At 39.5% G+C, this 27,722-nt stretch overlaps 1 protein-coding gene across 1 annotated transcript in view; it reads left to right on the top strand.

The window, feature by feature from the left end:
* LOC109458629 (complement receptor type 2) overlaps positions 1-27,722 on the top strand; it is a 144,728-nt gene that overhangs the window by 49,865 nt on the left and 67,141 nt on the right. Inside the window, exons 19-21 of the mRNA XM_074321982.1 lie at positions 11,583-11,759; positions 12,394-12,493; positions 24,748-24,833. Of these exons, the coding sequence (XP_074178083.1) occupies positions 11,583-11,759; positions 12,394-12,493; positions 24,748-24,833 (363 nt within the window). The remainder of the gene's footprint in view (positions 1-11,582; positions 11,760-12,393; positions 12,494-24,747; positions 24,834-27,722) is intronic.

The following is a 27,722-nucleotide window of genomic DNA, read 5'->3' as shown; positions in this document are numbered from 1 at the left end:
ACATCCCTGTCGTGTTCCTGAACGTAGAGCAAAGGGCTTCAGTCTTTCTCCATTAATTATGAGATTAGCAGAGGGCTTGTCATATATGGCTTTTATTATGTTAAGGTATTTTCCTTCTATACCTATTTTATTAAGTGTTTTAATCATAAATGGATGTTGTATCTTGTCAAATGCTTTTTCTGCATCAATTGATATAATCATATGATTTTTGTCCTTTATTTTGTTTATATGATGTATCACATTGATGGATTTGCGTATGTTGAACCATCCTTGTGCCCCGGGGATGAACCCCACTTGGTCGTGATGAATAATCTTTTTAATGCATTGTTGTATTCGATTTGCTAGAATTTTATTTAGGATTTTTGCATCGGTATTCATCAGAGATATTGGTCTGTAGTTTTCTTTTTTTGTGCTGTCTTTACCAGGTTTTGGTATCAGGGTAATGTTGGCCTCATAAAATGTGTTGGGGAGTACTGTTTCTTCTTCAATTTTTTGGAAGAGTTTGTGCAGAATTGGTATTAGATCCTCTTTGAAGGTTTGGTAGAATTCACTAGTGAAGCCATCTGGTCCCGGACTTTTGCTTTTGGGAAGGTTTTGGATGACTGATTCAATTTAGTTACTGGTGATCGGTCTGTTTAGATTTTCCAGTTCTTCATGGTTCAGCCTTGGAAGGCTATATGTTTCTAAGGTTCTCTCTTTGTCTTTAACCTTTGGCATTTTAATTATGATGTATCTTAGTGTTGGCCTCTTTGAGTTCATCTTGTTTGGAACTCTCTGTGCTTCCTGGGCTTGTAGATCTATTTCCTTCACCAGGATAGGGAAGGTTTCCATCATTATTTTTTCAAATACGTTTTCAATTCCTTCCTCTCTCTTCTCCTTCTGGTGCCCCTATAATGCAAATGTTGGTATGCTTGATGTTGTCCCAGAGACTCCTTAATCTCTCTTCATTTTTTTGGATTCTTTTTTCTTTTTGCTGTTCTGATTGGGTGTTTTCTCCTATTTATCTTCTAAGTTGCTGATTCAGTCCTCTGGTTCATCTAATCTACTGTTGATTCCCTGTAATGTATTCTTCGTGTCAGTTATTGTATCTTTATTTCTGACTTTTTTTTTTTTTCATGTTTTCTATCTCCATTTCTATGCTTCCTATCTCTTTGTTGAAGTTCTCCCTGAGATCATTGAGCATCCTTATAACCAGTGTTTGGAACTCTGCATCTGGTAGACTACTTGCCTCCATTTTGTTTAGTTCTTTTTCTGGAGCTTTGTTGTTCTTTTATTTTAGACATGTTTTTTTGTCTCCCATTTTGTCTGCCTCCCTGTGTATGTTTCTATGTATTAGGTAGGGCTACTGTGTCTCCCAGTCTTAGTAGGGTGGGCTTATGTAGTAGGTGTCCTGTGGGGCTCAGTGGTGCAATCTTCCTGGTCACCTGAGCCACACATTCCAAGTGTGTCCCTTGTGTGGGTTGTGTGTACCTTCCTCTTATAGTTGAGCCTTGGTTGCCATTTGTACATCAATAGGAGGGATTGACCCTTGGGATCATTGGTTGTGTGGACTGGCTGTGACTACAGTGGAGGAGTTATGGTGCAGGGGCTGAGCCTACAGAGCAGGATCTACCTCAGCAGGACTCTAGTGTCTGTCCATCTTCCCTTTGGGTGTGTCATCCTTGGAGGTGGCTGGGTGATGTTCCAGATCATTTCAAAGCTGGCCATTGGGCATGCCAGTCCCAGGGTCACCTGGGAGGAGACCTGCTGCAAGTCAAGTTCAGCTGAAGTCTGTGCTCCATCCAGGGCCACCCAGCAGGAGCTGCAAAGTAATCCACAGATGGCTGCTGCTAGTGCCTGGCTTAGGGCTGCTCAGCCAGAGGTACAGAACACATGCAGCCAGATGCTGCTTGTCTGGGTTCTGCAAACCTTTGAGAGACCTTAGGAAAGTCTGCAGCATGAGCCAAGGCAGGCGGTTTATACGAAAAAGCCACTGGAAGCAGCTTGGGTGTGCTGGAATGTTGGACAGGGCAGAATAACCAGGGTGTGGCAAACAGCATTTGCCAGCTTGATGGAGACTGAGATCTGATGACCACCTGTGTCTGCATGCTGGGAAGGGAGAGGGCTCAACAAAGTAACAATGGCCTCTGTCAGCTCCTCCGTCTGGGAGAAAGCTGCCCCTCCAACCTCTGTCCTGAAGCCAGAAAACACAGTTCCCCACCATATGTTCCTGCCACCTCTCCAGCTGCTGCCCCAGCACTGGAACTCAGAGCCAGTGATTCTGTCAGTGAGTAAGTCTGGTGTGGTCCCTTCAAGAGAAACACCTGGGACTCCAGCCGCCCTCCATCTCACTCAGCCACAATCTCTGCTGGTTTTCCAACCAGAAATTATGGGGACTTCTCTCCTGGGCACTGGAACCCTGGGCTGTGGAGGGGGTGGGGCCCCTCACTCCTGGGGTGGGGGGGAGAACCTCCACAACTGAGGTATCCCTCCCAATTTTTAATGGTCACATGCAGGTATAGGACCAGTCTGTTCATCATCTCTGCCCCTCCTACAAGTCTCAAGGTGGCTTCTTCTAGGGATGAAATTTTTTAAAAAGGTTGTACAGGGTGATTCACAGGGATGTATATTTTATATAAAAATTAGTGCATTAATTATGAATTACTAGGCTAGTGTTTAATATAGAGCAGTCTCTGGCGCCCTCACCTGGTCCTCTGTTCAGATCTCACTTTGTTACCCTGCTGTGTAGAGATTCAGGGTTGAAAGGAGTGTTCCTGTTTGCTTTCTGTGTTTTGTGACATATTTCAATTTACATATGCTCAGATTGAAGTTTATATTACCTAGTTTTATCTATTATGATTTTCACAATTGGACAAGTAACTTCAAAATCTTCCTGCATAGAAACACTGAGTGAAATAATTTTAGTAAGTTCAACTCAAACAAACAAGAAAATGGCGTAGCTAACACCACCACCCCACCACACACACACACACACACACACACACACACACACACACCTAGACACATAGACACACACATATACAAGCTCTTTGTCAGAGACAGTAAGAGGAAGAAACACTGTCAGTCTAATCACAACTGACAAAAAAAAAAACAGTAAAAAGTATCAAGAAACTAGTTAAAATATAGCTTCATATGCACCATTATTAACAGAGAAACTCACTATAACTGTCTTTTGTCCCTTTAGATCTTAGTTAATGATCATATTAAGTCATCATGATTAGGAAAGTATTTAAAATGTTCATTTCATCTGTATCCTATTTCTTTAAATTTATATTTTTATGTAATACACAATATTAGTATACATATGTAATTTATAAATATACAATTATCAGATATAAATATTTAAATAAACTTAATTTTAATATGTTTAATATATAGCATATAATTAAATTATATTTCTATTTTATGACATTTTTATATATAAATTATGTTATATTATAATCTAGAACATATATAATATTATGTTATATTTTCGTTTTTGTATAATATATATAATTAGATTATATATTATGATTATACAATTATATATAATAGCTTTATTAAGCTATATAATGTATAATATATTAAATGTAGTTTGTATAGTTTACATATAATATAGAATATATAATATATATTATAGTACATAATATTAATATATTAATATATAATATATACATCATATGTAATATTATATATTATAAATTAATACATTATATAATATGCCATATTATATCTCATATTACATAATATAAATATTATATAATACACCAAATGTAATATACGAGTTCTGACAATTAACTTGGTGAACTTGTTGCAACAACATTGCTAACCTTTTTCAGGTATCAGAGGAATTATTCATTATGAATTTGTACCAATTGGACAAACAGTTCACCAAGTTTACTATTTAAAAGTGCTGAAAAGTCTGCGTGAAAATGTTAGACAACCTGAACTTTTTGTCAACAATTCACAGCTCTTGATCATGACAATGCACCAGCTCACACGGCACTGTCTGTGAGGGAGTTTTTAGCCAGTAAACAAATAATTATATTGGAACACCCTCCCTAGTCACCTGACCTGGCCCCCAATGACTTCTTTGTTTACCTGAAGATAAAGGCAGTATTGAAAGGAAGACATTTTGATGACATTCAGGACATCGAGGGTAATATGACAAAGCTCTGATGGCCATTCCAGAAAAAGAATTCCAAAATTGCTTTGAAAGGTGGACTAAGCGCTGGCATCGGTGCATAGCTTCCCGAGGGGAATACTTGGAAGGTGAATGTAGTGATATTCAGCAATGAGTTATTGTGGGGACAGAGTCCTGGAGAGCAGTTTCCAGGCTCTCGGCCTCATGTGGAAAGGTGCTGGTTTGGGTAGTAGATGGCCATCTGCTGTGGTTGGATGGCCATCAGCTGTTACCAGTTAGCCATTAGCCACTAATATAACTGCCGTGGCTACGCTAGGAGGTTGGTTGTTGGTTGGCAGAGAAGCGCAGATTGCAGCTAGGAAGTGGGGTTGGTGGTTGGTTGGCAGAGAAGCAGACGGTGGATTGCAGATCGTGTGCAGCTTGCTTCCTCTATCTCCAACCCAGGCGCCAGCGAGACTATAGTGGTATGAACCCCCTATCCATAGCTCCGTTGGTGTTCCTTTTTGGCCTCGCCATATCCTGCGCTCTTAGGCGGGGAGCAGGACCAGAGACCCTGCATGACAGTTTCATTTATTCCTTTTAATTTGGGCTATTATACAAATTTGGATTTTTATTACTGCATATACTATTCCTAGAACTCAGGTAAAAATTTTAGGTAATGAAAGAAAAGGGATGCTATTTCAAGAACAGTTCATTGCATTTGCTTTGTTGCTTTAGATCTCTTTCTAGCCTTTCCCTGTGAGCTTTGCTGTGACAGCCTCTCCTAGTAAAACTTTTGGCACCAGGAGTTCCACTTGGAGTCTCTTCCTTTGTCCAGCATTAATGGATGCAGCAAATTTTAAAATTACATTCATCCCACATATGAGCCAGAGAAAAAGGGAAAGCATGCTATTTGAAATCACAGGAATTGTCGTTTACTTGGTAGATTTTTACTGTTTACTACTGTGGTTCTCAAAGTGTTGTTGTTTATCCAAATCACCTGTGAAACTTTTTAAACATACAGGTTCGTGGCCTGTAACTCAGACCCACTGAGTCAGAGCTTTTGGGGATGTAGCCTGGACTCCTGATTTTTTGTTTGAGTTTTGTAGGCAATTTCATCATTCACTTGTTTTTTCTTCTTTTTCTTTTCTGATTAGTTCATTCATTTATTTTTTTCTTTAGATTCCACATATAAGCGAGATAATATGGTATTTGTCTTCCTCTGCCTGACTTATTTCACTTAACATAATGTTCTCTAGGTCCATCCATATTTTCGCAAATGGTAAGATTTCCTTCTTCTTTATGGTTGCGTAATACTCCATTGTATAAATGTACCACAGTTCCTTAATCCAGTCGTCTACCGATGGGCATTTCGGTTGTTTCCATGTCTTGGCTATTGTGTATAGTGCTGCAATAAACATAGGGGTGCATAAATTTTTTTAAATCAGAGTTTTGGATTTCTCCAGATACATACCTAGGAGTGGAATTGCTAGGTCATAAGGTAGTTCCATTTTCAGATTTTTGAGATACCTCCATATTGTTTTTCATAGTGGCTGCACCAATCTGCAATCCCACCAACAGTGCACAAGGGTTCCCTTTTCTCCACATGTTCACCAGCACTTGCTGTTTGTTGATTTATTGATGATAGCCATTTTGACTGGGGTGAGGTGGTATCTCATTGTGGTTTTTATTTGCATTTCTCTGATGGTTAGTGACGTTGAGCATTTTTCCATATGTCTGTTTGCCATATGTATGTCCTTTATAGGAAAATGTCTCTTCATGTCTTCTGCCCATTTTTTAATTGGGTTGTTTGTTTGTTTTGGAGTTGAGTTGAGTGAATTTTTTATAAATTTGGGATATTAACCCCTTATCAGATATATCATTGGCAAATATCTTCTCCCATTCAGTAGGATCCCTTTTTGTTTTATTAATGGTTTCGTTTGTTGTGAAAAAACTTTTTAGTTTGATGTAATCCCACATGTTTATTTTTTCTCTTACTTCCCTTGCCCAAGGGGATATATCAGTAAAAATCTTACTCCGGGTAATGTTTGTGAAGTTTCTTCCTATATTTTCTTCTATGAATTTTATGGTTTCAGATCTTACATGTAAGTCTTTAATCCATTTTGAATTTATTCTTGTATATGGTGTAAGGTGGTGGTCCAGCTTCATTTTTTTGCATATGTCTGTCCAGGTTTCCCAGCACCATTTATTGAATAGACTGTCTTTACCCCACCGTAGATTCTTGCTTCCATTGTCGTAGATTAAATGACCATATAGGCATGGATTTATTTCTGGGCTCTCTATTCTCTTCCATTGATCTGGCATCATTCACTTGTGCATTGCCTCAAATATGCACCGAGTGCTAAGTGCCTGGCTAAAGTATTCATTTAGAAGAACAAAAATCATGGAGTCTCTTGCCTTCGTATTATGTATGTCTAATATCTATTGAGAGAAATAGATATTTTTAAAGCACAAGAATCTACAAAGCACAACTTGTAATAACTGATATAAATGGTAATGGAAAGGGTCTGATTAGAAATTATGATGGGGTGGGGTCGAGGGAAGTAGTTTCGGTTTGAAATCCCTGAGAGGGTCAGCAAAGCCTTCACCATGGAAGTGGCATTTTAGCAGAGACTACAAGAAGAGTGGAAGTTAGAGTGAAGGAAAAAGCAGAAAGAATATCACAGACAGGAGAAAAAACATATGTCTAAAACCTAAAGAAAGGGAAAGGGTTACAGCTCAGAAGACAAAGTGGTACAAGATGAGGCCAAAAACATAAGCCAGGGCACCCTTACTTAACAACCGCTGGTGCCATGAAGAGAATGTGTAGTGATAGATGCAAGGCTGTCTACTATTGCAGAAAAATAGGTAAGAAATATGAGCTTTCTCGGACCACCATTCTTTTGCTTAAGTAGAGTATACAGAGTAAGTCCCCTAATTCTGATGAAAGCCACTAAACAGGAAAAACGCAACTTAGTAACCATCCAGGCCTAACAGCTACTTGGACCTTCTTTCTATAGGAATTCTCATATCTGTCAGTGGTCCGGTGGGAATCATGATAGAGCTCATGGTAGTGATTAAATCCCAGGCTGAATCTGGGACACACTCAATCAGGAGAGCTTCTGAGATTACTGGTCACTGAGGACCTCCAGTGCTTTCCCAACACATACACAGGAAATAAACTCTTGGAAGCAAAGGGAGCATGCCCACTTTTGCAGAATATTTGAATTTATGTGTTAGCGTTTTTCTTTTCTATGAATAATAACTATACTACAATTTATCAAGTATATATAGTGTAACTAAATGCTTTGCATTTTGACCCTACCAGGAAACCTATCAGGTAAGTATTATCATTACCTTTATGAAGATGAAACTGGGGCTCAGTGAGATTAAGCAGCTGGTCTAAGACCTCAAAACTAGTAAGGAGAAGACATTGGATTCAAGTCCAGGTCTCTACGAGTTCAAAGTTTTTAATACTACATGCCACTGTCTTTTGTATTCATTTTTCATTCCTGTTATAACAAATTACCACAAACTTAATGGCTTAAAACAATAGAAATTTATTCTCTTAATAAAATTTTTTATTAAGTTCTGAAGGTCAAATATAAAATGGGTCCATAGGGCTGTGCTCCTTTTGGAGGCTCCAGGACTCAACAGGTTTCCTTGCTCTTTTGTCTTCCAGAGTCTGCCTACATTCTTTGGGCTCATGGCCCCTTTCTCTACCTTCAGAACTATTAATAGCAATGCAGCATCTTTAAATTTCCTGTCTCCTTTGATGCTTTGCCTCCTCCTTATAAAGAACTTTGTGATTACATTTAGGACCCACACAGATAATTCAGGGTAATCTTCCAATCTCAAGATTCTTTTTTTTAATTAAAGTTTATTGGGGTGACAATGGTTACTAAAGTTACATAGGTTTCAGGTGTACAATTCTGCAATACATCATCTGTGGTGAAAAACATATTTCTTTTTTTTTTAATTTATTTTTTTAATTTATTGGGGTGACAATTGTCAGCAAAACTACATAGATTTCAGGTGTACAATTCTGTATTACATCATCTATAAATCCCATTGTGTGTTCACCACCCAGAGTCAGTTCTCCTTCCATCACCATATATTTGATCCCCCTTACCCTCATCTCCCACCCCCCACCCCCCATCCCATTACCCTCTGGTAACCACTAAACTATTGTCTGTGTCTATGAGTTTCTGTTTCTCATTTGTTTGTCTTGTTCTTTTGTTGTTTTTGGTTTATATACCACATATCAGTGAAATCACATGGTTCTCTGCTTTTTCTGTCTGACTTATTTCGCTCAGCATTACACTCTCAAGATCCATCCATGTTGTCACAAATGTTCCTATATCATCTTTTCTTACCACCGAATAGTATTCCATTGTGTATATATACCACAACTTCTTTATCCATTCATCTATCGAAGGACATTTTGGTTGTTTCCATGTCTTGGCCACCGTAAACAAAGCTGCAATGAACATTGGAGCACACGTGTCTTTATGTATAAATGTTCTCAGATTCTTAATCACGTTTGCATAGCCTTATTACCATAGTAGGTCACATTCAGAGGCCCAGGGATAGGGAATGGATGTCTTTGGGAGCTCATTAGTTAGCCTACCACACATTTCTACATAGATTTTCAAAATCTTAGTTGAGCCTACTGAGGAAATCCATTACTATCCCTAATAGTAGCAAATGGTTATAGCCCAACAAACAACCTGCAGTGTGTACATTGAATATGACTAGTGAGAGTTTAAAATACATGTAGAATTTAAATACATGATAACGATAGAACAAAAGACAGGAAGGATGTAGGTGGAGTTAGCATTTTCAATGGTTCTTGCAATGTTGGGGAAATAATTGTTAATTACATGTTACTATGTTAAGGATGCATGCTTTTTTAAAAAGGAACAATAAAAGAATGTATAACTAATAATCAAATGCAAATAACAATAAAATATTAATAATAACTATAATAGATAACCACAAAGAAGGCAAAATAGAAGAAAATAGAAAATAGGTCAAATAAAAAGCAAATAGTAAGATGATAGGTCTAAACCTAAATAATATATCAACGATTATATTAAATATAAACAGACAATTCTACTTTAAAGACATAGATTGTCATACTGCTGCCCTTATGCAAACTGAGATGAGCTGCTCTGGGAGCCTCCAAGAACTCACTGGAGACCTGTGGGATATTTTAAAATTTTCAGTGGAAACACAGCAATACTTAGTATCCCTCAGACAGTGTATAAACTGCTGGCTCAGAGTAGCTCCTGCTTACATTACGGTACAATAAGTTCCTCTTGATTATATCAAATCTTTGCAAAGCTGGTTTTCAACAGTGGTTATAAAAAAGTACCAAATAAAAATTATTTTGAATAGGAAATGAGGTGGTGGTTTACAATCTGATCCCAAGGTTTGTTGAGAATTTGAGCAGTGCTCAACATCTCATTGTTAAGAATTGTGGTGGACATAAGACTTATTAAGTTGTTTGTACCTAATTATTTAATAAATGGAACTGTTAAGTGTCTCTTTTTTTGGCTAAGAATGACATGAAAATATTACTGGGGCCCTAACAGTGCTGTGAACTGAGTAAGTTTGGGAAGCTCTATCACAATAAATCAAAAATAAAAACTGCATGGGGCATATAAAAGAAATAATATACATGTTTAGGAACAGAATAGATGAATATAAAAGGATGGAAAACATACCATGCAAAAACAAACCAAAATAAAAGCTGATTTGGCAAATGTGGCATTATGACAATCTTTGTCTTTAAATTGTCATTGTATGTTTATATTTAAAATATATGATGATATATTGAGGATTAAAGCTACAATCTTATTATTTGTTTTCTCTTTGTCCTACAGATAAAGTAGACAAGGTAGAATTTGACACAAAATTTATTACTAGACATAATCTACCACAAAATATAATAAAAATAAAAATAAAAATGGACAGAAAAAGAAAAATAAATAAGACAATGTACAATAAGATGGAATATTTTAACACAACTTCTTTTTATCTGATAGAATAAGCAGACCCCACCCCCCAAATCAGTAATTATATAGAAAATTTGAACAAATATGTTTGATTAATTGTTGATTGGGCCTCACTGACATAACCAAAACACCACACTCACTATCACAGACACATCGTTTTAGAAAATGCGTATGACACAGTTACCTCATTTGACCATATGCCGAGCCATAAAACAAGTGTCAATTAATTTCAAAGCTCAGTGATAAATACACAGCTAAAACAATTCCTCAAATGCTTATAAATTGTGTAAAACACTTCTAAATAAGCCATGGGTCAATAAGGAAATTACAATGGCCATTATCAAATATTTTGAACTGAAAGTATGGTACATCAAAACTTTTGGAATGCAACTAAATCTATACTTAGAATAAAAACAATAATCTGACAGCTTATTTAGAAACAATGAAAGCTAAAAATAAAAAAATTAAGTTATCTCAAGAAATTTAGTGTTTTTTAAAAGCATAGCAAATAAACACAAGAAAATTTCAGTGAAGATAAAATAAAGTTCAGAGCAAACCAATAAATCCAAACGCTGGTTCTTTGAAGACTAATAAAATTGAAGAATTGATTTATCAGTCTGAATTTATCTTCCATTATTTGAATTAACTAGTAGGGGTTGTGGGGAAGAACAGAAGATTAACCAAAACAGAAGATAAGATATTTCCAAAACTAATGTAAAATGATATTTTCCCAACAGATACTTCTTGATTACATATTGTTTTACTCTAAACGGTATTTTTATTACTTTAACTTAAACCTTTTAGGCCTTAAGGGGAAGTAACTGAGTCTAATATTTAATTCAATGTATGCATTTTTAAATATTTGTTCTCATAAAGCAAAATATAGCTTCAATTTTTGAGCTTTGTCTACAAGGCAGGTGCTGAATTTCCTTGTGCTGAAGTAATTGACTGGGCAACATCTTTTAACAGTTATGACGGCTGCTGAAGGCCAGGGAAGAGGCTTACAGTCTTGCTAGGTCTGGGTGGTCCTCTAGAGTAAAGATGGATGGTGAAATGCATGTGTGCCTCTATCACACCAGAGAATGATAAATGAAGAGGGGACAGAGAAGCCAGAGCACAGGGCTTCCTGACTAACTAAAATTTGAAGATATGAATTAGTTTTCCCTTCAGTGAAAGAATAGACAGGTATAGGTGACATAGATATGTCGACAGAGAGATAGAGATAGATGATGATATAGATATAGATATATCTTACTTGGCTTCAAAAATAGGGAATTTCCAAATGGGTACATGGTGATTTAAAAACTCATATCTAATGTTGCTGTTGAAAGCAATCATTTTACCATTATTAAAGTGTTCTTTTTCTTCTTTGATCACATCTCAGAGCATGTTGGAGAAAAAGAGGAGGGAGAATAAATGTTCTCCATTGACTTTGATGTTGGTGTGGTCTTGGTCTCCAGGTCAGTGCAAAGCCCCGGAGCATTTTCTGTTTGCCAAGCTTACAAGCCAGACTGACATGGATGAGTTTCCCATTGGAACACATTTGAACTATGAATGCCGCCCTGGTTATCACAGAAAAAAATTCCGTATCACCTGCCTGCAAAACTCAGTCTGGTCAAGTCCTACAACCTGTTTACGTAAGTAACTCTGGACTGAGAACTCCTCTGTATCCATTAAACATCTGTAAGATCTGATGCAATTGTTTAAATTTTGGAACTCAGACTCATATGACTTAGTAAGTTTGCCTAAGGTACAGTTGATGTGAGAGTTATTTTTGTAGGGTCATAGCTTCCTACTGCTTTGAGTTCCTGGCACCTTCATTACAAATTCATTTCATGAGAAATGACAATTACAAGGCATGATTGAGGGTAAATCTCCATTCACTAGGGGTCTCCCATTTTCACAACTGAAACTAAGTACCAAATGACTCAAGTAAGGAAAGAAAAGTGCAGATGTGGAGAAAAGCCCAGACTTTGAGACCTTTACTTTACATGTGTTGGCTCACACAGTAAACACTGTGGTAACAAATAAAGTTTACATTTTTCTGGGAGGCCCAATATGGGGATGATACAGAACTGGAGGGGAAGTCTTTTTGAAAGTGGTGCTTAGTAAGTGGTTGATATTTAAGCAGTCTTGTGAGATTCCTCAAGTACAAAATCTGTGGAACTGCAAATGCTCTTCAGTAAGCTACAGCCAGATTGGGACCTTGTGTGCTAAGAGAAGTCAGAAGTATTCTACACCCAGTTCCCAAATTCTGCTTCTTTTCCATAGGTAGATCGTGTGCAACTCCTGCAGAACTCATAAATGGCAAAATGGACATAAACGAAAACACCCAGTTTGGATCAACTGTTCATTATTCTTGTAATGAAGGGTGAGTTTGAAATAGCATTGTTTGATATGACAGTTGTAGAATTGTAAAACCAATCTCTAAACAATAGTATGAGATAGAATTAAATTACCTGTCCATTAAAAGCATAGCAATAGGATTTCTTAGTGGAGGTGTTGGCTTGAATTCAGGCATTTAACTACCCTTGAAATGACTAAATAAATATTTCAAAAATAAGAAAAACTTGTATCTGTGATAGAAAATTGGGGTGGGTTCCTACTGTACACCAGATTAATGCATTTAAAACCAAATTAAGCCTTCATTAGATAAGGAGGACCAGCTCTCTAAAGAAGCAAACAGAACAAACACTAGTTAACTTGCACATGTATTCTTACCTCAAAGCAACAAGAGCTGGATGGAGATGGTGGATTCATGGAAAAGTGGAAAAGAGTGATTCGTTTGGGATAATGGAGCAGATGTGGGGGATGGACAAATTTTAATTGTTATAGCCTTTTCAGAAGTGCAGGCATCTTACTGTGAGCATATTTTTGGGTTATCCTTTGGGGAGACATCCAATTTAGGAAAGAAGTAGGGAAACTGCTTCACCTTATATCTTAACTTTTGTTTCTATTACTTATGGCTTACTTACAATACATACAAAATAACATAAGTGAAAAATTAAAATAGCAATAAAAAGAATTTCAGTTTACACACTACTTACCTTAAGAGACATGGAGTCTAGATGGCAGCGTAGGTAAATGCTATATTTGCCTCCTCCCATGACCACATTTAAATTACAACTAAATCATAGAACAACCAACCTGGAGAACCATTTGAAGACTAGCTGAACAGAAATCCTATAACTTAGGATATAAAGAAGAAGCCACATACAAGTAGAGACTGGTAGGAAGGGCAGAGACGTGAAACGGGCTGGCCCCACACCCATGTGTGGCAGTTGGGAATTGGGAGGGGTATATCAACTGCAGAGGTCCTCCCTGAGGACCAAGGGGTTCCAGCCCCACACTGGGTTCCTGAACCCAGAGCACCAATGCCAGAAAAATGAGCTTCCACAACATCTGGCTGTGAAAATCAGCAGGGATTCCATCCGTCTGAGTGAGACAGAAGGCTGCTAGAAACCTAGACATCCTCTTAAAGGACCCATGAACAGACTCTGGCTCCCAGGCACTCACCCCAGACTCTGGCAGAGGAACTGCAGCTCAGGATACACCACAAGCATACAGGGAAAGACTGAGTTGTGTGAACCTCAGGGCGAGGGCTGGAGGGACAGCTGCTATTGTCCCTGTGTTGCGCCCATCTCCCATGCATCTGGCAAACAGGTGCCACCTTCCCTGTGTTGAGCTCTCCCCCCATAAGGCCAAATCTGAATCTACATTGGCCTGGTGAACTCCACTTGCTCCACGCTGGTGACTCCCTGGGACTCTGCCCCACCCAAATCATACACCACCTGAGGCTCTTTTGGTTGTGGTGGTCAGCCTTGGCTCAGCTGCAGACTTTCTTGGACAATTCTCAAGGGTTCAGGGGCCCACGCATGCAATGGCTGACCTCAGTGTGCTCAGTACCTTTGCTGAATATAGCCCCAGGCTCAGCAGTGGCACCAAATCTGAATCTTCATTAACCTGGAGAACACCACGCATTCCACCCTGGTGACTCCCTGAGACCCCACTTCACCCAACTCTCCTGGTGTCAGAGGATCCTTCAGTGACTAAGCCTTACCGGCAGCTAACAGGAGGTAACAGGCTTTGGGGTGCCATGGGCCTTTTGCTGAGCTGCCCCAGGCCTGGTACTGGTGGCAGCCAGCCTAGGTTCACAGTGTGGCCTCTCACACATGCCTCCCGATCAAGCACAGGCAGCAACAAATCTTGGATCATTTTGTAACTCCTACTAGGTAGCCCCAGCAACACCTGAACTTAACCTACACAGGAGTTCCTCCCAAGAGGTTGCAGAATGAACACACCTGGAAGCCAGCTTCAGACCACAGCAGAGCACCACCTGATTAGCCCCACAAACAGCACACAAAAAGGGTGTTCTTGGCAAGCACCACAGACCACTGGGGTGAATCCCATTCCATGGGGTCCATCCCGCACAGCAGCTTGTACACTGTGGGCATGGCCAGTTCTCACAGTCAGCCTGAGGGTCAATCCCACCCACCGATTTGCCAATAGCAATCAAGGCTCAACTGTAACAGGAAGGCACATGCAATCCATGCAAGAGATACTCCTGGATAACCCCGTGCAGGTGACAAAGGAGATTGGGCCCCACAGGAAACCTTCTACATAAGGTTACCAGGCCAAGATTGGGAGTCATTACAGATCTACCTAATACATAGACACAAACACAGAGATGCAGCCAAAATGAAGAAACAAAAAAACATGTCCCAGATGAAAGAAAAGGAGAAAACTCCAGAAAAAGAAATGTGAAAATGGAGGCAAGCAATCTACCAGACACAGAGTTCAACCACCAGTTATAAGGATGCTCAAGGAACTTAGTGAGAACTTCAACAAAGAGATAGCACAAAAAGACATCTAACCTTTATTATTTCCTTCCTTTTACTTACTTTGGTCTTTGTTGCTGTTTGTTTTTCTAGTTCCTTTAAGTGTAAGGTTAGATTGTTTATTTGAGATTTTTTCTTGTTTCTTGACGTAGGCCTGTATTGCTATGAATTTCCCTCTTAGGACTGCTTTCAGTGTATCCCATGGATTTGGGATCATTGTGTTTTCATTTTCATTTGTCTCAAGGTATCTTTTGATTTCTTCCTTGATCTCAGTTTTGGCCCATTCATTATTTAGTAGCATGTTATTGGGCATTCATGTGTTTGTGTGTTTTTCAGTTTTTTAATTGTAATTGATTTCTAGTTACATACCACTGTGGACAGAAAAGACACTTGGCATGATTTCAGTTTTCTTAAATTTAATGAGACTTGTCTTGTGGCCTAACATCTGGTCTATCTTGGAAAATGTTCCATGTGCACTTGAAAAGAATCTGTATTCTGCTACTTTGGCATAAAATGCTCTAAAAATGTCACTTAAAACCATCTTGTTTAGCTTGTCATTTAAGGTCGCTGTTTCCTTGTTGATTTTCTGTCTGAAAGATATGTCCATTGGTGTCAATGGCATGTTAAAGTTCCCTACTATGTTTGTATTGCTGTATATCTCTCCATTCATGTTTGTCAATATTTGCTTTATATATTTAGGTGCTCCTATGTTGGGTGCACAAATGTTTACAAGGGTTATGTTCTCTTGTTGGATTGATCCCTTTACCATTATGTGATGTCCCTCTTTGTCTATTATTATAGCCTTTGTTTTAAAGTCTATTTAGTCTGATATAAATATTGCTATCCAGCTTTTTTTCATTTCCATTCACATGAAATATATTTTTCTATTCCTTTACTTTCAGTCTGAAGTGGGTCTCTTGTAGACAGCATATGCATAGGTCTTGTTTTCTTATCCATTCAGCTACCCTATATATATATTTTTACACCTGAAGCTGAAGCTGAATAATAATGAATATCAACTACAATTACATATATATATATATACAAGAAGTGGAGTACAGAGTTAGGAATAGAGACAGTGGATTTGTAATGGCTGTGTGTGATGTCAGAGGGGTAGTGGATGGGGGAGGGGGGTTGTCACTGTGTAAGGGATATAAATGATAAATGATTAATGTCTTAACTATTACATTGTTTTGTGCATCTGAAACTGATAACAAAAGTTAAAAAAATACCCTATATATTTTGATTGGAGCATTTAATCCATTTACATTTAAAGTGTTTATTGATACATGCATAGTTATGGCCAGTTTATTATTCATATTTATGTTCTTTCCTCCCACCCCCACCCTCCCCATCTTCTTCTTAAAGAAGTCCCTTTAACATTTCTTGTGTACTGGTTTGGTGGTGATGAACGCCATTAGCTTTTTATTGTCTGGGAAGCTCTTTATCTCTCCTTCAATTTTAAATGATATCCTTGCTGGCTAGAGTAATCTTGATTGTAAGTCCTTGCTTTCTATCACTTTGAATATTTCATGCCAATCCCTTCTAGTCTGCAAAGTTTCTGTTTAGAAGACAGCTGGCAACCTTATAGGAGCTCATTAAGTGAGTAACTAGTTGCCTTGCTCTTGCTGATTTTAGGATTTTCCCTTTGTCTTTCACCTTTGCCGTTGTAACTATAATGTGTCTGGTGTGTGGGCCTATATGGGTTCATCTTGTTTGGGACTCTCTGCAATTCCTGGACTTATATGTCTATTTCCTTCACCATGTTAGGAGAGTTTTTAGTCATTATTTCTTCAAATAGGTTTTCAATTCCTTGCTCTCTCTCTTCTTCTGATATCTCTATGATGCGAATGTTGATATGGTTGATGTTGTCCCTCCGGCCCTTTAAACTATCCTCATTTTTTTTTATTCTTTTGTGTGTGTGTGTGTGTGTGTGTGTGTGTGTGTGTGTGTGTACGCCCTATTCCAGTTAGGTGTTTTCTTCCAAATTGCTGATTCTATCCTCTGCTTTATTTTATCTACTGGTGATTCATTCTGGTGCATTTTTCTTTTCAGTTATTGTATTTTTCATTTCTGACTTTTTTTATGATTTCTATGTCCTCTTTTATGTTTACTATCTCTTTGTTAAAGTTCTCACTAGGTTCATCTCTTCCTCTATGTTGAGCATCCTTATAACCATTGTTTGGAACTGTGTATTTGCTAAGATGCTTGCCACTGTTTCATTTAGTTCTTTTTCTGGACTTTCCTGTTCTTTCATTTGGGACATATTTCTTTGTTTTCTCATTTGGCTGCCTCTCTGTGTTTACTTCTATGTATTATGTAGATCTGCTATGTCTCCAAGTCTTGGCCAGGTTGTCTTATGTAGTAGGTGTCCTGTGGGGTCCAAAGGGCCAATCTGTCTGGTCATCAGTGCCAGGTGGTTTAGGAGTGTCTTTTGTGTGGGTTGTATGTGCCCTTCTGTTATAGTTGATTGCTATTGGCACATCAGTGGGTGGGATTGACCGTCAGGCTGACTGGCTGTGGGGTTAGGCCACATCCACAGCTTACAGGATCCTGTGCACACGGGCTTATTCCGTGGAGCAAAATTTGCCCCATCGGGCTCTGGTGCCTGCTAAGCCTCCCCCACCCCCTTTGGGTGTGCTGCTTGTCAAGCTAATTGGACAGTGCTCTGCTGTGGTCTGAAGCTGATCTACAGATATGTTCGTTCTGGGGCCTCTTGAAAGGGGCTTCAGTGCAGGCCCAGGTCAGCCACTACCTGTTTACCTGTGACCAGAAAGGGAGCATGTGGTAGGAGCTACAAAGCAACCTGGGGTTGGTCGCTCCTTGTGCTGGACCTGGAGGCACATGGGAGACATGGAGGCACATGGGCACATGGCTGCCAAAAGTCATGAGCCTGGGGTAGTTCCACAAAAAGCTCAGGACACCCCAAGGCCTGCTATTGCCTGCTGGCTCCCATGAGGTTCAGTCACTGATCGAGCCTTCTGCAGAATTCCAGTTGAGTAAGACAGGATCTCAGGGATTTATCAGGCTAGGCTGAGTGGTGTTCAGCAGGTTAATGTATATTCTGGTTTGGTGCCAGTGCAGAACCTAGAGCTACTCAGCAAAAGTCTCAGGGTACACTGAGGCCAGACAGCACCCAACTTGGATCTGCAAACCCCCAACAGTTGTCCAAGAAAGACTGCAACACTGGCAGAGCTGGCTGGTGCCAGAAAAAGAGCCAGTGTTTCATGTGTTGGGTAGGGTGAAACTGAGGGAGTCACCAAGGTGGAGCGAACAAAGTGCACAAGGCTAATACAAACTCAGGTTTGGCCACACGGGGGGAGGCTCAACACAGGAAAGATGGCACCCACATGCTGGCTGCACAGGAGAAGGATTTTAAACAGGGAAAATGGTAATTGTCCTCCAGTCCTTGGCCTGAAGCCACACAACTCAATCTCTCCCTCTATTTTTCTGACTCCTCTTAAGTCACCATACCTCCAACAGAGCCCAGGGTGAGTGCCTATGAGCAAGTGGGTCGGTGCACGGGCTTTTTAAGATGACATCTGGTTTTCCTGCAGCCTTCTGTCTCACTGGGAGGGTCAGAATCCCTACTGTTTTTCACAGCCAGATGTTGCGGGAGCTCCTCTTCTCAGCATGGATATGCTCTTCTCACCAGGCCTGGAGAGCCTGGTGTGGTGTTGGGGTACATTTCTCCTCCAGGGAAGGGAGAGACCTCCATGGCTGAAATATCTCTCCTGATCTCAATCACCACACATCGGTGTAGGGCTGACCTGTTTCGCTTCTCTATCCCTCCTACCAGTCTTGAAGTGGATTCTTCCTTATATCTCTAGTTATAAGATTTTATTCACCTAGTCTTCAGATGGTTCTCTAGGTTGACTGTTCTGTAATTTCATTGTAATTTTAATGTGGTCACGGGAGGAGGCATACACAACGTTTATCTACTCCATCATCTTGGCTCCTCTCTGAGAAAGGGCATTCCTCACAGGAAGGACAAAGCTTTATTGGAAAAAAATGTCTATTTCAAGCTATGAAGATTCAGTAAGGAAGCCCGTTTGACTGTAACAAGGTGAACGAAGAAAAGAATGATGGGAAAAATGATCTGAAGAAAAGCCATAGCCAGATTTTGAAGGGCTATGTAGACCATAATATGGACTTTGGACTTTAATCTGCATTGAACAGGAGGCCATTGGAAGGTTTTTAAGCAAGAGTGACATGATCTGATTTAGGATTTTAAAGACACACTTTAGTTGTCATATGAAGAATCTGTTGTTGGAGGGCAATTGAAACAGGGAGACCAGTTAAGGACCATCGTTTTGTCCAGGCGAAAGATGACCTTTTTTAGTACTGAAACAGTGGTTCCCAATTTGGCATTTTTGTTTGTCATAACAGAAAGGGTGTTACTGGCATGCAGTAGTTAAGAGTACAAGGATGCCACTAAACATGTTACAGTGCAAAGGACATTGTCTTCACTTCAGAGAATTATTGGTTCAAAATATCCATAGTGTCTGGGTAGAAAAATCTTGGACTAGAGTGAGGGTTATGATAAATGATTGTATTCAACATGTTATGAAGGTAGAGATTACAAAATTTCTGAATGGACCAGATATTGAGTCAGAAATAAAAAGATGAGTATGGATAACTCTAGGATTTTTTATTTGATATGAACGCAGGAAAGAAGGAAATGTCAGGAATGGAACAGAAGTCTTTTTTTCTGATACTTTATACTAAATGGCAGTGTTTTGAGTGTGCTTTAAAAATTATTCTATAACAGTCAAGCTATTATTCATATGTAAGAGTAACAAGAAACATTTTTTCTAAAACTTTAAAGACTTTTATTAAAATATAGCTAACATACAATATTATATTAGTTTCAGGTGTACACCATAGTTATTCAACATTTATGTATCTAAAGAAGTGATTGCCATGATAAGTCCAGCAACCATCTGACACCGTATCACACTATCACAATATTATTGACTATATTCCCTACACTGTATAATATATCCCCATGACTTATTTATTTTATACCTGGAAACTTGAATCTCTTATTCCCTTTCACCTTCTCCTCCTTTTTAAAATTTTTTCAATTACAGTTGATATTCAATATTATTTTATATTAATTTCAAGAGAACAGCATAGCGATTAGACATTTATATAACTTAAGAACTGATCCCTTGACTAGTCTAGTACCCACCTGGCACTATACATAGTTATAACCTTATTAGTGACTATATTCCCTATGCTTTACTTTATATCCCCATGACTATTTTGTTACTACTACTTTGTGCTTCTTAATCCCTTCACCTTTTTCACCTTGCTTCCCACCCCCTCCCATCTATCACACCAATAAATTTAGTACCTGTTTGACACCATACATAGTTATTGCAATATTATTTAATATATTTCTTATGCTATTCCCCACATCCCCATGACTACTTTTTAACAACCAATTTTTTAACTTCTTAATCTCTTCCCCTTTTTTTTACCCTGCCTCCATAACCACCCTCCCATCTGGCAACCCTCAAAATGTTCTCTGTATATATGAGTTTGTTTCCATTTTGTTTGTTCATTTACTTTGTTCTTTAGATTCCACATACAAGCAAAATCACATGACACCTGTCTTTCTCTGACACATTACACTCAGCACAATAACTTCCAGGTTCATCCATGCCTCTGTGGATGGCAAGAACCCATTCCCTTCCATGGCTGAGCAATATTCCATTGTACACATGTTCCATCTCTTCTTTATCCATTCATCCATCAACAAGCACCCAGGCTTCCTCCACATCTTGGCCATTGTAAATAATGTGTGGGTTGTGTGTGCCCTTATCTTGTAGTTGAGCTTTGGTTGATCTTTGCATGTCAATGGGAGGGATTGACCCTCAGGCTGATTGGTTGTGAGGACTGGTCTTAAATACAGTCGATGTGCTGTTTGCCGGGGCGACCTGCGAAGCAGGATTAGCTTTAGCAGGGCTGTGGTGCCTGCCCAGTCTGTTCTTTGAGTGGTTCATCTGGGAGACAGCCAGGCAGTCTGGCTTGGTCTGAAGCCAGCCACACAGAGAGGGACCCTGAGACCACCAGGCATGAACCACAGCTTAATCTACAGTTGGCCATTACATGTATTTGGCTCGAAGGTGCCTCAGGTAACCAAGCTGAGAACTGAAGCCAGCTGCTACTAGTGCTGGGCTTGGGGCTGTTCAGCAAGAGGTATGGGGCATATTCATGTCCATTGTTGCTTGTTTGTGTTTTGTGAACCTTTGAGAGATTTTAGGAAAGTCCATAGCATGAGCTAAGATAGGCTGTTTGTATGGAAAAGCCACTGTAAGTGGCTTGGATGTGTCTGAAATTTGGGTGGGCCATGGTCTCAGGGAACCCCCAAGGTGGGGCAGAATGAAGCTGTTTTCTAGGTTGGTGGAGACTCAGATATAGTGGCTGCCTGTTTCTGCACACCGTGAGGAGGGAGGGCTTAATGAGAAATAATGGATTCTGCCAGCACTTCTGTCTGGGAGAAAGCTTCCCTTCCAGACCTTGTCCTGAAGCCAGACAATCCAGTTCCTCCTTGTATGTCCCTGGTGCCTTTGGAGTTGCTGCCACAGCACTGGAGTTCAGAGCAACTGAATTGGCCAGCAAGTAATTCCTTACGTGGTCCCTTTAAGAGGAATGCTTGGAACTCTAACCCACTTCTGTCTTGCTCAGCTACAAGCTATGCTGGTTTTCACATCCAAAATTTATGGGGACTTCTTTCCCTGGCACTGGAAATCTGGGCTGGGGTGTGGCTGGGACCCTTCGGTCCTCCAGGGGGCTTCTTCTGTATGTCCTTAGTTGTAGGACTTTGGTTCAACTAGACCTCAGGCAAACCTCAATGATGGTTGGGCTGTAGTTTAGTTGTAATTTTAATGTGGTCATGAGAGGATGCCAGCACAGCGTTTACCTTCTGCCATCTTGACTGGAAATCACTAAAAATTTTAAAGTGGTAGATTTATAGTATATGTCTCATTCTTGACCTCAGAAATGGAGAAAACAAATTCATATATATTTTAATGAATAGTACCCCAATAGGATAAAATATTTTAAATATAATTTCCAACTGAAATTATTAGTCTCATATATATCCAGATATGTAGTACATAAATACATATGTACATAACAATATGGACAAATTTTATTAACCTGAATATTCCCTTAAGATAGTCATTATATTTTTAAAAGTTGAGACCCTGAAGAAGCTGTTCTGTACAAGGCAAGGGGAAAAGCTTGCTTGTTATTATAGAAAAGGAGTAGAAAGACACGTAAGGGTTAGAGTAAAATGCCTAATGGCATCCAATCTCCAGTGTAACATCTCCCTAAAATTTCCCCCAAATTAAACAACAACAACAACAACAACAACTGCTTTGAGCAAGCAGATTTGTAAGAGAACCCTGGGAAAAGACTGGGCTTTTCCTGCTGGATAAAAGGAGTGCAGAACCCAAACACGGCAAGGATGGACTCAGGAACGTGGATGCAGAGAGAAGTGTGAGGAAGTAGCCCAGGGCGCACACAAATTTTGAGGTGGAGGATTCTCACATGTCTCTGAATTGCAGGTCCTGGTCCAGTTTACCCACACCTACTGACAGTTGATATTCATATTACATGAGTGTCTCTTTATAGAAAAGCTCTTGCCACAGATCAGCAAAGCCAGTATCTTCTCAGAGCTTGTTAGAAATGCAGAATCTTCATACCCACTGAATGAGAATATATTTCCACAAGATCCTCAGGTGATTGCCATGTAAATAAAACTTTGAGAAACACTGCTATAAACTATTAAGTATGCACATTTCTGTAAGATAGAGTTTGGGTAAACTTTTTTTCCTTTACTGGAATTTTCTTTCCCTCTTTTTTCTACATTAATAGGAATTAAATTTAATAATCAGCTATTAAAAAGTTATTACTAAACTTCCAGTTCCAGGACAAGATGGGCAGACTCATTTTTCCCTGCTTCTCTCTTTATATATAACTAAATACCCTGGAAGTAGTTTAACGTACAACCACAAAAGAAACACAAAAGCTGGAAAGAAGGTGGACTGTCTAGGGACCACAGAACTTAAAGAAAGACACTTGTAAGTTCCCTGGGTTTTCTTTTTATCTCTCAGACTGTGTGCTGGAGAGAACTACAAATTGGAACAGGAGAGAGAGAGAGAAAGAGAGAGAGAGAGAGAGAGAGAGAGAGAGAGAGAGAGAGAGAGAGAGAGAGAGAGAGAGAGAATGGGAGGAGAGAAGAATCTGCTCTATGGTAATAAGATTGGGAAAGAAAAAGACAAGCAGGGACATAGTGGGGAGACCCATACTTAGTGGCAATGGTGGCTCAATCTGCCCACATTAGCAGCATAAACAGAAATTGGGGATGGAGATAGGCTGTAGGTTATCATTCCCATGTCCCACACCCACGGGAAGTGGCAATCCCTCCTCTACCAGCGGCTGTGTCAACAGCAGATTTTGGGTGGGCCAACACATCTCATGCCCTACAGCATCCAGCAGTAGTGGGTTGTATTCTGCCTGTGGTGGCAGCATCAGCAGAGCCTGGTTAGGGCGACATAGACTTCAAGACAGGAGCAAGAGGCCCCATCCATTCTTACCAGGGATGTCAGAAAGCCCAGGGTCCCCTGCACAGCATCAGAGAGCAGCTCAGAGCCAGTGACTCTTGAGAACACCCAAGGTAGTGAGCCACCCAGCCAGCATCAGAAGGTGAACCAAAGTCAGGGTTTCTTGATCTTCTATCCGGTAGAAGAAAGCCTTCTAGACCCATGTCTCCTGGTCCTCCACCCAGCAGCAAAAGACAGCCTAGATAGGTGCCTCATTCCCCTGTTGGTACCAACATAGATGAAGTGAAAAGCCCACCTTCACCAGGTAGCCAGAGAACAGGCCAGAAAGCTTCCTCTCCATCCCAAGAGTTAAACATCCCCCATTTCCTACCTAGTGACAGCAAGCAGCCCAGGGAAGCACCTTCACTCTCACAGGGAGCTTCAGTGGGACCCATTGAGAACTTAAGTGGAGCCAAAAGAATGGAGAAGACCAGAATGGCATTGCAAGGTTCCAAAAATTAAATTGTCGTTAGATCTAAAGCCTATGAAAGTAGAGCAGAATCTGCACAACATCTCCACAGCTGTCACACTTTTTATTTGATCTCCATTTGGCCTGTTTTGCTGTTTGAATAGACTTTGTGCTGCCATATTTTCTTATATATTCATGAGGCAATGTTCTAGCTATACCAAATAATACTTGACTGTTATTTGACACCATTTGCCTTCATTTGTGATAATATCAAGTTTGGCCCTACTTGACACCAATTCTCATGAATGGTTCATGCCAGCATTCCATCATTGTAGAGAGTCTCTGTTGAAGTAAATGTAAATGTCATTCATTTCTCCAAATTTTATGGCACACTATAAACAGTTTGTGGCATACTAATTGAGAATTTCTGCCTTTAACATTTAAAATATAAAGTTAGTGTTCAACTCTTTTTGTTCTGCTTGGATTTCCTTTGGTTATAGTTTGATGAAACTATTTACCTTAGATTTATAAAAAATGTACCTTAAGGTAATAAAGAGAGATCTCATCCAGTTTAGAAGGTATAAAGAAGAACATTTAAAAGCCCAAATGCAGACATAAAATTTAAGAAAGTGATAGAACAATGACAAATGGAAATTGTCTTTCTGAATTCTCCAAGATTGTAGTCTCTTATAAGTAGCAATTTAAGCAGGGAGACTACCTATATATTTAGAATATAACATTCATTATTCTTTGCTTCTAGATATCGACTCATTGGTGAACCCTCTATCTCATGCATCATCTCAGGCAATGGTGTCGCCTGGGATAATGAAGCACCAGTTTGTGAGAGTGAGTTGAAATATTCCTTTCTATTACATTTACTGATAGATTCTAAGTTTCCACCTGGAGTTATAAAAATCTAAATCGAATTCCATTTGTACATTCTGTCCTTCAGATAGTTGAAGACAGCTGTACTGTTCTCAAAACTACCTGTGAGTTTCCTGGCAAATGTTTCCTTAAATTCATCCTAATCCTGGGATGTGCCTTTTCTGAATCTGGGAATTCAAATGCATAAAAGCCTCCAAACCGTGTTTTTACTTCAGTTAATTTGGAATCTTGTGGGTTCTGCCATCCTCAGTGTAATGATTATTCTACCTGGCTAATAAGTAAAGGTTTTAAAAGTGATACTGTCTTAAAAGGAATCAACACTCTCACGTGCTGAGTGTTCACCAAACCCTCTCAAAAGTCACCATGCACTGTAAGCCTCAAAAGTGGGCATATATTTTTACCCACTTTCTAGAATTCATACATAAGAAATAAGCATAGATTTTTACCAGTTGTTCACTGTAACCTTTTCATTGTAACGTTCTTTACAATAGCAAAATTGTTAAAATAACCTAAGTGCACTGCATGTTTCAAATACGGTTTAGAAATAATCTAATAGAAGGAATGGTGAGTTCAAAGCTTTAAATTCCTGCTCAAGGTCTGGATCTGAAAGCTTTCATATCTGACAGTCCTCAAAATGGTCTCGGTATCTCTGAGTTTGTTTCTGTTTTTGTTATTGTTGTTGTTCTTCTTTAGATTCCACGTATAAGTGAAATCATATGGCATTTCTCGTTCTCTGTCTGACCTACTCCACTCAGCATAATACCCTCTAGGTCCATCCATGTTGCTGCAGATGGCAAGGTTTCATTATTTTTTATGACTGAGTAATATTCCATTTTATACACACACACACACACACACACGACATTTCCTTTATCCATTCACTTATCAATGGACACTTATGTTGCTTCCATATCTTAGCTATTGTAAATAATATTGTAATGAACATACAGTTGTACATATCTTTTCAAATTAGTATTTTAGGTTTCTTTAGGTAAATACCCACAAGTAGAATTGCTGGGTGCTTCTTTGTCTCTTGTTATAGCCTTTGTTTTAAAGTCTATTTTGTCTGATATAAGTATTGCTCTCCCAGCTTTCTGTTTGTTTCCATTTTCATGAAATATCTTTTCCCACCCCTTTACTTTCAGTTTGTGCATGTCTTTTGATCTGAGGTGGGTCTCCTGTGGGCAGTATATGTAAGGGTCTTGTTTTCTTATCCAGTCAGACACCCTATCTTTGTATTGGAAATTTAATACATTTATATTTAAAGTAATTGTTGAAAGGTATGCAGTTATTGCCATTTTATTATCCATATATTTGGTGTTTTTTGTTTGTTTGTTTGTTTTCCTTTTTCTTCTTAAAGAAGTCCCTTTAACATTTCTGTTATCCTAGTTTTGTGTTGATGAACTCCTTTAGCTTTTTCTTGTCTGGGAAGCTCTTTATCTGTGCTTTGATTCTAAATGATAGCTTTTCTGGGTAGTGTAATCTTGGTTGTAGGTCCTCGCTTTTCATCACCTTGACTATTTCTTGCCAATCCTTTCTGGCCTTCAAAGTTTCTGTTGAGAAATCAGCTGACAGTCTTATGGGAGCTCCCTTGTAGATAACTAACTGCTTTTTTTCTTGCTGCTGTTAGGAATCTTTCTCATTTTAATTATGATGTGTCTTGGTGTGGGCTTCTTTGCATTCATTTTGTTTGGGACTCTCTGCACTTCCTGGGCTTGTATGTCTAATTCCTTCACCAGGTTAAGGAAGTTTTCCATCATTATTTCTTCAAATACGTTTTTCAATTACTTGCTTTCGCTCTTCTCTTTCTGGTACCCCAATGATGTGAATGTTGGTATACTTGATGTTGCCCCAGAGGCCCCTTAAACTATCCTCATGTTTTGGATTAATTTTTCTTTTTGCAGTTTGTTTGGGTGTTTTCTGCTACCTTATTTTCTACATCACTGATTGAATCTTCTGCTTCATCTAATCTACTGTTAATTCTGACTAATGTATTCTTCCCTTCAGTTATTGTATTCTATTTCTGACTAGTTCTTTTTTTATGCTTTCTATCTCTATTTTTATGTTTCCTATATCTTTGTTGAAGATGTCCCTGAGATCATTGAGCATCCTTGCAACCAGTGTTTCGAATTCTGTGTCTGGTAGATTGCTTAGTACTTTTGTTTAGTACTTTTCCTGGAGGTTGGTTCTGTTCTTTTAATTGGGACATGTTTCTTTGTCTCCCCATTTTGGCAGCCTTCCTGTGTTTGTTTCTACATAGTAGGTAGGGCTGCTGTGTCTCCCAGTCTTAGTACAGTGGTCTCATATAGTAGGTGTCTGTGGGGCCCAGTGACGCAGTCTCCCTGGTCACCTGAGCTGAGTGCTGCAGGTGTGTATAACTTGTGTGTATTTCTTGTGTCCTCCTGTTGTAGTTGAGACTTGGTTGCTGTTTGCATGTCAGTGGAAGGGATTGACCCTCAGGCTGACTGGTTGTGAGAACGGGCTGTGACTACAGTGGAGGGATTGTTGTGCAGGAGCTGACTCTATGGAACAGGATTCACTTTAGCAGGGCTGTGGTGCCTTCCCAGTCTGCTCTTTGGGTGTGTTATACTGGAGACAGCCAAATGGTGCTCCAGCTCTATCCAAAGCTGGCTGCCCAGTTTGTAACCCTGGGGCCACCTGTCATCAGCCACAAAGCAATTAGCAGATGGTTGACAGTGGCAGTAGGCTTGGAAGTGCCTAGGAGAGGCTAAGCTGGGAACCAAGGCCACCTGTCTCTAGTGCTGGGTTTGGGGCTGCTTAGCAAGGGGTGTGGACCATGCTAAGGCCAGATGCTTCTTTTGGGGGCATGTGAACCTTTGAGAAAATTTT

The sequence above is a fragment of the Rhinolophus sinicus genome, linkage group LG17, assembly GCF_036562045.2.
Source record: "Rhinolophus sinicus isolate RSC01 linkage group LG17, ASM3656204v1, whole genome shotgun sequence".
Classification (NCBI taxonomy): Eukaryota; Metazoa; Chordata; class Mammalia; order Chiroptera; family Rhinolophidae; genus Rhinolophus; species Rhinolophus sinicus.
This window is presented reverse-complemented; position numbering and strand designations above follow the sequence as displayed.